General features: G+C 43.1%; 1 protein-coding gene across 1 annotated transcript in view; it reads right to left on the bottom strand.

Moving 5' to 3' along the window:
* The window catches only part of LOC128691793 (cysteine sulfinic acid decarboxylase-like), a 95513-nt gene extending 82478 nt beyond the window's left edge, over positions 1-13035 (bottom strand). Inside the window, exon 1 of the mRNA XM_070080766.1 lies at positions 12852-13035. Coding sequence (XP_069936867.1) covers positions 12852-13035 — 184 coding nt within the window. The remainder of the gene's footprint in view (positions 1-12851) is intronic.
* Between the last annotated feature and the right edge of the window lie 470 nt (positions 13036-13505).

Genomic DNA, 13505 nt, shown 5'->3' with positions numbered 1-13505 from the left:
TGTAACTTGTTCAATATCACTGTAACTTGTTCATTATCACTGTAACTTGTTCAATACCACTGTAACTTGTTCATTATCACTGTAACTTGTTCATTATCACTGTAACTTGTTCAATATCACTGTAACTTGTTCATTATCACTGTAACTTGTTCAATACCACTGTAACTTGTTCAATACCACTGTAACTTGTTCAATACCACTGTAACTTGTTCATTATCACTGTAACTTGTTCATTATCACTGTAACTTGTTCAATACCACTGTAACTTGTTCATTACCACTGTAACTTGTTCATTACCACTGTAACTTGTTCAATATCACTGTAACTTGTTCATTACCACTGTAACTTGTTCAATATCACTGTAACTTGTTCATTATCACTGTAACTTGTTCAATATCACTGTAACTTGTTCATTATCACTGTAACTTGTTCAATACCACTGTAACTTGTTCAATACCATATCTTTGCGGTCCAGTCCCTGCACCCTCTATAATCCTTTCACTACCACCCATACCACGGGTATGGTGTGACTACCACCCATACCACGGGTATGGTGTGACTACCACCCATACCACGGGTATGGTGTGACTACCACCCATACTACGGGTATGGTGTGACTACCACCCATACCACGGGTATGGTGTGACTACCACCCATACCACGGGTATGGTGTGACTACCACCCATACCACGGGTATGGTGTGCATAATACACAAAATAAACTACTGTGAGAACGGAATTTAGAGGCAACTCTCATGCCACCACCATCCCTGTTACCTAGCAGTCAACAGATAGCTGTTACCTAGCAGTCAACAGATAGCTGTTACCTAGCAGTCAATAGATAGCTGTTACCTAGCAATCAACAGATAGCTGTTACCTAGCAATCAACAGATAGCTGTTACCTAGCAATCAACAGATAGCTGTCACCTAGCAATCAACAGACAGCTGTTACCTAGCAATCAACAGTTAGCTGTTACCTAGCAATCAACAGACAGCTGTTACCTAGCAATCAGCAGATAGCTGTTACCTAGCAATCAACAGACAGCTGTTACCTAGCAATCAACAGATAGCTGTTACCTAACACTCAACAGATAGCTGTTACCTAACAATCAACAGATAGCTGTTACCTAACAATCAACAGATAGCTGTTACCTAACAATCAACAGATAGCTGTTACCTAACAATCAACAGATAGCTGTTACCTAGCAATCAACAGATAGCTGTTACCTAGCAATCAACAGATAGCTGTTACCTAGCAATCAACAGATAGTTGTTACCTAACAATCAACAGATAGCTGTTACCTAGCAATCAACAGATAGCTGTTACCTAACAATCAACAGATAGCTGTTACCTAACAATCAACAGATAGCTGTTTCCTAACAATCAACAGATAGCTGTTACCTAGCAATCAACAGATATCTGTTACCTAGCAATCAACAGATAGCTGTTACCTAACAATCAACAGATAGCTGTTACCTAGCAATCAACAGATAGCTGTTACCTAACAATCAACAGATAGCTGTTACCTAACAACAGATAGCTGTTACCTAACAATCAACAGATAGCTGTCACCTAGCAATCAACAGATATCTGTTACCTAGCAATCAACAGATATCTGTTACCTAGCAATCAACAGATAGCTGTTACCTAGCAATCAACAGATAGCTGTTACCTAGCAATCAACAGATATCTGTTACCTAGCAATCAACAGATATCTGTTACCTAGCAATCAACAGATAGCTGTTACCTAGCAATCAACAGATAGCTGTTACCTAGCAATCAACAGATAGCTGTTACCTAGCAATCAACAGATAGCTGTTACCTAGCAATCAACAGATAGCTGTTACCTAGCAATCAACAGATAGCTGTCACCTAGCAATCAACAGATAGCTGTTACCTAGCAATCAACAGATAGCTGTTACCTAGCAATCAACAGATAGCTGTTACCTAGCAATCAACAGATAGCTGTTACCTAGCAATCAACAGATAGCTGTCACCTAGCAATCAACAGATAGCTGTCACCTAGCAATCAACAGATAGCTGTTACCTAGCAATCAACAGATAGCTGTCACCTAGCAATCAACAGATAGGTGTCACCTAGCAATCAACAGATAGCTGTCACCTAGCAATCAACAGATAGCTGTCACCTAGCAATCAACAGATAGCTGTCACCTAGCAATCAACAGATAGCTGTCACCTAGCAATCAACAGATAGCTGTCGCCTAGCAATCAACAGATAGCTGTCACCTAGCAATCAACAGATAGCTGTTACCTAGCAATCAACAGATATCTGTTACCTAGCAATCAACAGATAACAGATAGCTGTTACCTAGCAATCAACAGATAGCTGTTACCTAGCAATCAACAGATAGCTGTTACCTAGCAATCAACAGATAGCTGTCACCTAGCAATCAACAGATAGCTGTTACCTAGCAATCAACAGATAGCTGTTACCTAGCAATCAACAGATAGCTGTTACCTAGCAATCAACAGATATCTGTTACCTAGCAATCAACAGATAACAGATAGCTGTTACCTAGCAATCAACAGATAGCTGTTACCTAGCAATCAACAGATAGCTGTCACCTAGCAATCAACAGATAGCTGTCACCTAGCAATCAACAGATAGCTGTTACCTAGCAATCAACAGATAGCTGTCACCTAGCAATCAACAGATAGGTGTCACCTAGCAATCAACAGATAGGTGTCACCTAGCAATCAACAGATAGCTGTCACCTAGCAATCAACAGATAGCTGTCACCTAGCAATCAACAGATAGCTGTCACCTAGCAATCAACAGATAGCTGTTACCTAGCAATCAACAGATAGCTGTTACCTAACAATCAACAGATAGCTGTTACCTAACAACAGATAGCTGTTACCTAACAATCAACAGATAGCTGTCACCTAGCAATCAACAGATATCTGTTACCTAGCAATCAACAGATATCTGTTACCTAGCAATCAACAGATAGCTGTTACCTAGCAATCAACAGATAGCTGTTACCTAGCAATCAACAGATATCTGTTACCTAGCAATCAACAGATATCTGTTACCTAGCAATCAACAGATAGCTGTTACCTAGCAATCAACAGATAGCTGTTACCTAGCAATCAACAGATAGCTGTTACCTAGCAATCAACAGATAGCTGTTACCTAGCAATCAACAGATAGCTGTTACCTAGCAATCAACAGATAGCTGTCACCTAGCAATCAACAGATAGCTGTTACCTAGCAATCAACAGATAGCTGTTACCTAGCAATCAACAGATAGCTGTTACCTAGCAATCAACAGATAGCTGTTACCTAGCAATCAACAGATAGCTGTCACCTAGCAATCAACAGATAGCTGTCACCTAGCAATCAACAGATAGCTGTTACCTAGCAATCAACAGATAGCTGTCACCTAGCAATCAACAGATAGGTGTCACCTAGCAATCAACAGATAGCTGTCACCTAGCAATCAACAGATAGCTGTCACCTAGCAATCAACAGATAGCTGTCACCTAGCAATCAACAGATAGCTGTCACCTAGCAATCAACAGATAGCTGTCGCCTAGCAATCAACAGATAGCTGTCACCTAGCAATCAACAGATAGCTGTTACCTAGCAATCAACAGATATCTGTTACCTAGCAATCAACAGATAACAGATAGCTGTTACCTAGCAATCAACAGATAGCTGTTACCTAGCAATCAACAGATAGCTGTTACCTAGCAATCAACAGATAGCTGTCACCTACCTAGCAATCAACAGATAGCTGTTACCTAGCAATCAACAGATAGCTGTTACCTAGCAATCAACAGATAGCTGTTACCTAGCAATCAACAGATATCTGTTACCTAGCAATCAACAGATAACAGATAGCTGTTACCTAGCAATCAACAGATAGCTGTTACCTAGCAATCAACAGATAGCTGTCACCTAGCAATCAACAGATAGCTGTCACCTAGCAATCAACAGATAGCTGTTACCTAGCAATCAACAGATAGCTGTCACCTAGCAATCAACAGATAGGTGTCACCTAGCAATCAACAGATAGGTGTCACCTAGCAATCAACAGATAGCTGTCACCTAGCAATCAACAGATAGCTGTCACCTAGCAATCAACAGATAGCTGTCACCTAGCAATCAACAGATAGCTGTCGCCTAGCAATCAACAGATAGCTGTCACCTAGCAATCAACAGATAGCTGTTACCTAGCAATCAACAGATATCTGTTACCTAGCAATCAACAGATATCTGTTACCTAGCAATCAACAGATAGCTGTTACCTAGCAATCAACAGATAGCTGTTACCTAGCAATCAACAGATAGCTGTCACCTAGCAATCAACAGATAGCTGTCACCTAGCAATCAACAGATAGCTGTCACCTAGCAAGCAGTAAACAGATACCTAGGAGACAGTTTCTAACACCTGTTGCCTTAATTAACTAGCCATAAATAGGTACCTGGGATTTAGCAATAAATGAGAAATAATTGAGTGTTGTGGGTGGCATCCTGGGGAAGGTCCTAAAATATTGTTGGAAAAACAACAAATGACTGACTTCAGTAAGTTATCAATTGTTAACTCTTCAGGGTTAATAATTCAGTAAGTTATCAAGTGTTGTTAACACTTCAGGGTTAATAATTCAGTAAGTTATCAAGTGTTGTTAACACTTCAGGGTTAATAATTCAGTGAGTTATCAAGTGTTGTTAACACTTCAGGGTTAATAATTCAGTGAGTTATCAAGTGTTGTTAACACTTCAGGGTTAATAATTCAGTAAGTTATCAAGTGTTGTTAACACTTCAGGGTTAATAATTCAGTGAGTTATCAAGTGTTGTTAACACTTCAGGGTTAATAATTCAGTGAGTTATCAAGTGTTGTTAACACTTCAGGGTTAATAATTCAGTAAGTTATCAAGTGTTGTTAACACTTCAGGGTTAATAATTCAGTGAGTTATCAAGTGTTGTTAACACTTCAGGGTTAATAATTCAGTAAGTTATCAAGTGTTGTTAACACTTCAGGGTTAATAATTCAGTAAGTTATCAAGTGTTGTTAACACTTCAGGGTTAATAATTCAGTAAGTTATCAAGTGTTGTTAACACTTCAGGGTTAATAATTCAGTAAGTTATCAAGTGTTGTTAACACTTCAGGGTTAATAATTCAGTAAGTTATCAAGTGTTGTTAACACTTCAGGGTTAATAATTCAGTAAGTTATCAAGTGTTGTTAACACTTCAGGGTTAATAATCAAAGTTTTATTCCTTGTGTCAATGGTAGTTATCGTAGAGTGGAACGTTGACCTACAATGGTAGTTATCGTAGAGTGGAACGTTGACCTACAATGGTAGTTATCGTAGAGTGGAACGTTGACCTACAATGGTAGTTATCGTAGAGTGGAACGTTGACCTACAATGGTAGTTATCGTAGAGTGGAACGTTGACCTACAATGGTAGTTATCGTAGAGTGGAACGTTGACCTACAATGGTAGTTATCGTAGAGTGGAACGTTGACCTACAATGGTAGTTATCGTAGAGTGGAACGTTGACCTACAATGGTAGTTATCGTAGAGTGGAACGTTGACCTACAATGGTAGTTATCGTAGAGTGGAACGTTGACCTACAATGGTAGTTATCGTAGAGTGGAACGTTGACCTACAACGGTAGTTATCGTAGAGTGGAACGTTGACCTACAATGGTAGTTATCGTAGAGTGGAACGTTGACCTACAACGGTAGTTATCGTAGAGTGGAACGTTGACCTACAATGGTAGTTATCGTAGAGTGGAACGTTGACCTACAATGGTAGTTATCGTAGAGTGGAACGTTGACCTACAATGGTAGTTATCGTAGAGTGGAACGTTGACCTACAATGGTAGTTATCGTAGAGTGGAACGTTGACCTACAATGGTAGTTATCGTAGAGTGGAACGTTGACCTACAATGGTAGTTATCGCAGAGTGGAACGTTGACCTACAATGGTAGTTATCGTAGAGTGGAACGTTGACCTACAATGGTAGTTATCGTAGAGTGGAACGTTGACCTACAATGGTAGTTATCGTAGAGTGGAACGTTGACCTACAATGGTAGTTATCGTAGAGTGGAACGTTGACCTACAATGGTAGTTATCGTAGAGTGGAACGTTGACCTACAATGGTAGTTATCGTAGAGTGGAACGTTGACCTACAATGGTAGTTATCGTAGAGTGGAACGTTGACCTACAATGGTAGTTATCGTAGAGTGGAACGTTGACCTACAATGGTAGTTATCGTAGAGTGGAACGTTGACCTACAATGGTAGTTATCGTAGAGTGGAACGTTGACCTACAATGGTAGTTATCGTAGAGTGGAACGTTGACCTACAATGGTAGTTATCGTAGAGTGGAACGTTGACCTACAATGGTAGTTATCGTAGAGTGGAACGTTGACCTACAATGGTAGTTATCGTAGAGTGGAACGTTGACCTACAATGGTAGTTATCGTAGAGTGGAACGTTGACCTACAATGGTAGTTATCGTAGAGTGGAACGTTGACCTACAATGGTAGTTATCGTAGAGTGGAACGTTGACCTACAATGGTAGTTATCGTAGAGTGGAACGTTGACCTACAATGGTAGTTATCGTAGATTGGAACGTTGACCTACAATGGTAGTTATCGTAGAGTGGAACGTTGACCTATAATGGCAGTTATTGTAGAGTGGAACGTTGACCTACAATGGTAGTTATCGTAGAGTGGAACGTTGACCTACAATGGTTATCGTAGAGTGGAACGTTGACCTACAATGGTAGTTATCGTAGAGTGGAACGTTGACCTACAATGGTAGTTATCGTTGAGTGGAACGTTGACCTACAATGGTAGTTATCGTAGAGTGGAACGTTGACCTACAATGGTAGTTATCGTAGAGTGGAACGTTGACCTACAATGGTAGTTATCGTAGAGTGGAACGTTGACCTACAATGGTAGTTATCGCAGAGTGGAACGTTGACCTACAATGGTAGTTATCGTAGAGTGGAACGTTGACCTACAATGGTAGTTATCGTAGAGTGGAACGTTGACCTACAATGATAGTTATCGTAGAGTGGAACGTTGACCTACAATGGTAGTTATTGTAGAGTGGAACGTTGACCTACAACGGTAGTTATCGTAGAGTGGAACGTTGACCTACAATGGTAGTTATCGTAGAGTGGAACGTTGACCTACAATGGTAGTTATCGTAGAGTGGAACGTTGACCTACAATGGTAGTTATCGTAGAGTGGAACGTTGACCTACAATGGTAGTTATCGTAGAGTGGAACGTTGACCTACAATGGTAGTTATCGTAGAGTGGAACGTTGACCTACAATGGTAGTTATCGTAGAGTGGAACGTTGACCTACAATGGTAGTTATCGTAGAGTGGAACGTTGACCTACAATGGTAGTTATCGTAGAGTGGAACGTTGACCTACAATGGTAGTTATCGTAGAGTGGAACGTTGACCTACAATGGTAGTTATCGTAGAGTGGAACGTTGACCTACAATGGTAGTTATCGTAGAGTGGAACGTTGACCTACAATGGTAGTTATCGTAGAGTGGAACGTTGACCTACAATGGTAGTTATCGTAGAGTGGAACGTTGACCTACAATGGTAGTTATCGTAGAGTGGAACGTTGACCTACAATGGTAGTTATCGTAGAGTGGAACGTTGACCTACAATGGTAGTTATCGTAGAGTGGAACGTTGACCTACAATGGTAGTTATCGTAGAGTGGAACGTTGACCTACAATGGTAGTTATCGTAGAGTGGAACGTTGACCTACAATGGTAGTTATCGTAGAGTGGAACGTTGACCTACAATGGTAGTTATCGTAGAGTGGAACGTTGACCTACAATGGTAGTTATCGTAGAGTGGAACGTTGACCTACAATGGTAGTTATCGTAGAGTGGAACGTTGACCTACAATGGTAGTTATCGTAGAGTGGAACGTTGACCTATAATGCTAGACAGTGACCAACACTGTACAGTGAATATTGGCCACAAAATAGAGCGAAACACCAACGTCAAAGACCTGGGAGTGATTATGTCGGAGGATCTCACCTTCAAGGACCATAACATTGTATCAATCGCATCTGCTAGAAAAATGACAGGATGGATAATGAGAACCTTCAAAACTAGGGAGGCCAAGCCCATGATGACACTCTTCAGGTCACTTGTTCTATCTAGGCTGGAATATTGCTGCACTCTAACAGCACCTTTCAAGGCAGGTGAAATTGCCGACCTAGAAAATGTACAGAGAACTTTCACGGCGCGCATAACGGAGATAAAACACCTCAATTACTGGGAGCGCTTGAGGTTTCTAAACCTGTATTCCCTGGAAAGCAGGAGGGAGAGATACATGATTATATACACCTGGAAAATCCTAGAGGGACTAGTACCGAACTTGCACACGAAAATCACTCACTACGAAAGCAAAAGACTTGGCAGACGATGCACCATCCCCCCAATGAAAAGCAGGGGTGTCACTAGCACGTTAAGAGACCATACAATAAGTGTCAGGGGCCCGAGACTGTTCAACTGCCTCCCAGCACACATAAGGGGGATTACCAACAGACCCCTGGCAGTCTTCAAGCTGGCACTGGACAAGCACCTAAAGTCAGTTCCTGATCAGCCGGGCTGTGGCTCGTACGTTGGTTTGCGTGCAGCCAGCAGCAACAGCCTGGTTGATCAGGCGCTGATCCACCAGGAGGCCTGGTCACAGACCGGGCCGCGGGGGCGTTGACCCCCGAAACTCTCTCCAGGTAAACTCCAGTCTGACTCTTATATGGTAGACGGTAGACCAGAATGTGATTAATGCTGTGTGTGTGTGTGTGTGTGTGTGTGTGTGTGTGTGTGTGTGTGTGTGTGTGTGTGTGTGTGTGTGTGTGTGTGTGTATGTGTGTGTATGTGTGTGTGTGTGTGTGTGTGTATGTGTGTGTGTGTGTGAGTGTGTGTGTGTGTGTATGTGTGTGTGTGTGTGTGTGTATGTGTATGTGTGTGTGTGTGTGTGTGTGTGTATGTGTGTGTGTGTGTGTGTGTGTGTGTGTGTGTGTGTGTATGTGTGTGTGTGTGTGTGTGTGTGTCTATGTGTGTGTGTGTGTGTGTGTGTGTGTGTGTGTGTGTGTGTGTGTATGTGTGTGTGTGTGTGTGTGTGTGTGTGTGTGTGTGTATGTGTGTGTGTGTGTGTGTGTGTGTGTGTGTGTGTGTGTGTGTGTGTGTGTGTGTGTGTGTGTGTGTGTGTGTGTGTGTGTGTGTGTGTGTGTGTATGTGTGTGTGTGTGTGTGTACTCACCTATTTGTACTCACCTATTTGTGGTTGCAGGGGTCGAGTCACAGCTCCTGGCCCCGCCTCTTCGCTGATTGCTACTAGGTCCTCTCTCTCCCTGCCCCATGAGCTCTATCATACCTCGCCTTAAAACTATGTATGGTTCCCGCCTCCACTACGTCACTTTCTAGGCTATTCCACGGCCTGACTACTCTATGACTGAAGAAATACTTCCTAACATCCCTTTGATTCATCTGAGTCTTCAACTTCCAATTGTGACCTCTTGTGTCTGTGTCCCTTCTCTGGAACATCCCGTCTTTGTCCACCTTGTCTATTCCGCGCAGTATTTTATATGTCGTTATCATGTCTTCCCTGACCCTCCTGTCCTCCAGTGTCGTCAGGCCGATTTCCCTCAACCTTTCTTCGTAGGACAATCCCCGTAGCTCTGGGACTAGTCTTGTTGCAAACCTTTGCACTTTCTTTAATTTCTTGACGTGCTTGACTAGGTGTGGATTCCAAACTGGTGCTGCATACTCCAGTATGGGCCTGACGTAAATGGTATACAGAGTCTTAAACGAATCCTTACTGAGGTATCGGAACGCTATCCGTAGGTTTGCCAGGCGCCCGTATGCTGCAGCAGTTATCTGATTGATGTGCGCCTCAGGAGATATGCTCGGTGTTATGCTCACCCCCAGATCTTTTTCCTTGAGTGAGGTTTGCAGTCTTTGGCCATCTAAACTATATTGTGTCTGCGGTCTTCTTTGCCCTTCCGCAATGTTCATGACTTTTCATTTGGCAGGGTTAAATTCAAGGAGCCAGTTGCTGGACCAGGCTTGTAGCCTGTCCAGGTCTCTTTGTAGTCCTGCCTGATCCTCGTCCGATTTGATTCTTCTCATTAACTTCGCATCATCTGCAAACAAGGACACTTCTGAGTTTATCCCTTCCGTTATGTCGTTCACATATACCAAGAGCAGCACAGGTCCTAGGACTGACCCCTGTGGAACCCCGCTTGTCACAGGCGCCCACTCTGACACCTCGTCGCGTACCATGACACGTTGTTGCCTCCCTGTCAGGTATTCTCTGATCCATTGCAGTGCCTTTCCTGTTATGTGTGCCTGATCCTCTAGCTTTTGCAGTAACCTCTTGTGAGGATCTGTGTCGAAGGCCTTCTTGCAGTCCAAAAATATGCAGTCGATCCACCCCTCTCTCTCTTGTCTTACTTCTGTCACCTTGTCATAAAACTCTAGTAGGTTTGTGACACAGGATTTTCCTTCCCTGAAACCGTGCTGGTTGTCAATTATACACTTGTTTCTTTCCAGGTGCCCCACCACTCTCCTCCTGATGATCTTCTCCATGACCTTGCATACTATACACATTAGTGATACAGGTCTGTAGTTTAGTGCCTCATGTCTGTCTCCCTTTTTAAAAATTGGGACTACATTTGCCATTTTCCATACCTCAGGGAGTTGCCCAGTTTCAAATGATGTGTTGAAGATCTTTGTTAATGGGTCACACAATATCTTTGCTCCCTCTTTAAGGACCCATGGAGAGATGTTGTCTGGTCCCACCGCCTTTAAGGTGTCAAGTTCGCATAGCAGCTTCTTCACCTCCTCCTTGGTTATATGTACCTCATCCAGCACTTGCTGATGTGCCCCCCTGTTTTGATTTCCTGGGGTCCTACTACTTTCCACTGAAAATACCTCTTTAAATCTTGTGTTGAGCTCCTGACATACCTCTTGATCGTTTCTTGTGAATTCCTCATCACCCTTCCTCAGTCTGATTACCTGGTCCTTGACTGTTGTTTTCCTCCTGATGTGGCTGTACAACAGCTTCGGGTCAGTCTTTACTTTTGATGCTATGTCATTTTCATATTGTCTCTGAGCCTCCCTTCTTATCTGTGCATATTCGTTTCTGGCTCTTCGGCTGATTTCTTTATTTTCCTGAGTTCTCTGTCTTCTGTACCTTTTCCATTCTCTAGTACACCTAGTTTTTGCCTCCCTACACCTTCGGGTGAACCAAGGACTCGTTCTGTTCTTCCCATTATTTCTGTTTCCCTTGGGAACAAACCTCTCCTCTGCCTCCTTGCATTTTGTTGCTACATAGTCCATCATTTCTTGTACTGGTTTTCCTGTCAGTTCCCTCTCCCACTGAATGTCTTGAAGGAAGTTCCTCATGCCTGAGTAGTTCCCCCTTTTGTAGTTTGGTTTTTCCCAGCCTATTCCTGCTACTCTCTCCACTTGGAGCTCAACTATGTAGTCGAAGCACAGAACCACATGATCACTAGCTCCCAGGGGCCTTTCATACATGATACCCTCGATGTCCGAACTACTCATGGTGAATACAAGGTCCAGCCTTGCTGGTTCATCCTCTCCTCTCTCTCTCTGGTAGTGTCTCTAACATGTTGATGCATGAGGTTTTCCAGTACCACATCCATCATCTTGGCTCTCCATGTTTCGGGACCCCCATGGGGCTCCAGGTTTTCCCAGTCAATCTCCTTGTGATTGAAATCATCCATAACTAGTAACTTTGCTCCCCCCATGTGTGCTCTCCTGGCCACCTCGGCTAGTGTGTCGATCATTGCTCTGTTGCTCTCATCGTATTCTTCTCTTGGCCTCTTGCAGTTCTGTGGTGGGTTGTACATTACTGCAATTATCACCTTATGTCCCTCAGACTGGATTGTTCCTACTAAGTAGTCCCTTTCGCCCATGCCATCCATTCCTTCCATTTTCTCAAAATCCCACTGGTTTTTAATGAGCAGTGCAACTCCTCCTCCCCCTCTCCTCCCTCTGTCTTTCCTGAGGATTTGGTATCCGGATGGAAAGATTGAATCTGTTATTATTCTGGTGAGTTTTGTTTCTGTGAGTGCTATTATGTCTGGGGATGTCTCTTTGATTCTTTCGTGCCACTCCTCATACTTGTTTGTGTGTGTGTGTGTGTGTGTGTGTGTGTGTGTGTGTGTGTGTGTGTATGTGTGTACTCACCTAATTGTGGTTGCAGGGGTCGAGACTCAGCTCCTGGCCCCGCCTCTTCACTGGTCACCTCTAGGTTCACTCTCTCCCTGCTCCATGAACATTATCGTACCTCTTCTTAAAGCTATGTATGGATCCTGCCTCCACTACATCACTTCCCAGACTATTCCACTTCCTGACTACTCTGTGACTGAAGAAATACTTCCTAACACCCCTGTGATTCATATGAGTCTTCAACTTCCAATTGTGACCTCTATCTCTGTTCACCTTTTCGATTCCTCTTATTATTTTATATGTGGTTATCATGTCTCCCCTGTCCTCCAGTGTCATCATGTCCTACTCTCCTCGTAGGACATGCCCCTTAGCTCCGGGAACAGTCTCGTTGCAAACCTATGCACTTTCTCTAGTTTCCTGGCATGTTTGGTGCTGCATACTCCAATATGGACCTAACGTACATGGTGTACAGTGTCTGTAACGACTCCTTACTGAGATGTCGGAATGTTAATCTTAGGTTCGCTAGTCGCCCATATGCTGCAACAGTTATTTGGTTGATGTGCACATCAGGAGATGTGCTCGGTATTATACACACTCCAAGATCCTTTTCCTTGAGTGAGGTTTGTAGACTTTGACCTTCTCCGATCTTAATGACTTTGCACTTGGTGGGGTTGAACTCCAGAATCCAGTTGTTGGACCAGGTCTGCAGCCTGTCCAGATCCCTGTGTAGTCCTGCCTGGTCCTCCTCCGACTGAATTCTCCTCATCAACATCACTTTGTCCGCAAACAGGGACACTTCTGAGGCTATTCCTTCATTCATGTCGTTCACATACACAAGAAACAGCACCAATCCTAGGACTGACTCCTGTCAATCCTAGGACTGACTACCACTCTCGTTATGTACTATGATTCGCTGATGCTGTCCCATCAGGTATTCTCTGATCCACTGCAGTACCTTCCCTGTTATACCTGCTTAGTCCTCCAGCTTTTGCACTAATCTCTTTTGTGGAACTGTGTCAGAAGCAATCTATCCACCCCTCTCTCTTTTGTCTTACTGCTGTCACTTTGTCATAGAACTCTAGTAGGCTTGTGACACACGATTTCCAGTCTCTAAAGCTGTGCTGGTTTTCGTTTATATGCTTATTCCTTTTTAGGTGGTCCACCACTCTTCTTCTGATAATCTCCATGACATTGCATACCGCACATGTCAGTGACACTGGTCGGTAGTTTAATGCTGTGTGTCTGTCTCCTCTTTTTAAAAATTGAGATTACATTTGCTGTTTTCCATAC

Source organism: Cherax quadricarinatus, unplaced genomic scaffold, assembly GCF_038502225.1.
Source record: "Cherax quadricarinatus isolate ZL_2023a unplaced genomic scaffold, ASM3850222v1 Contig928, whole genome shotgun sequence".
NCBI lineage: Eukaryota > Metazoa > Arthropoda > Malacostraca > Decapoda > Parastacidae > Cherax > Cherax quadricarinatus.
This window is presented reverse-complemented; position numbering and strand designations above follow the sequence as displayed.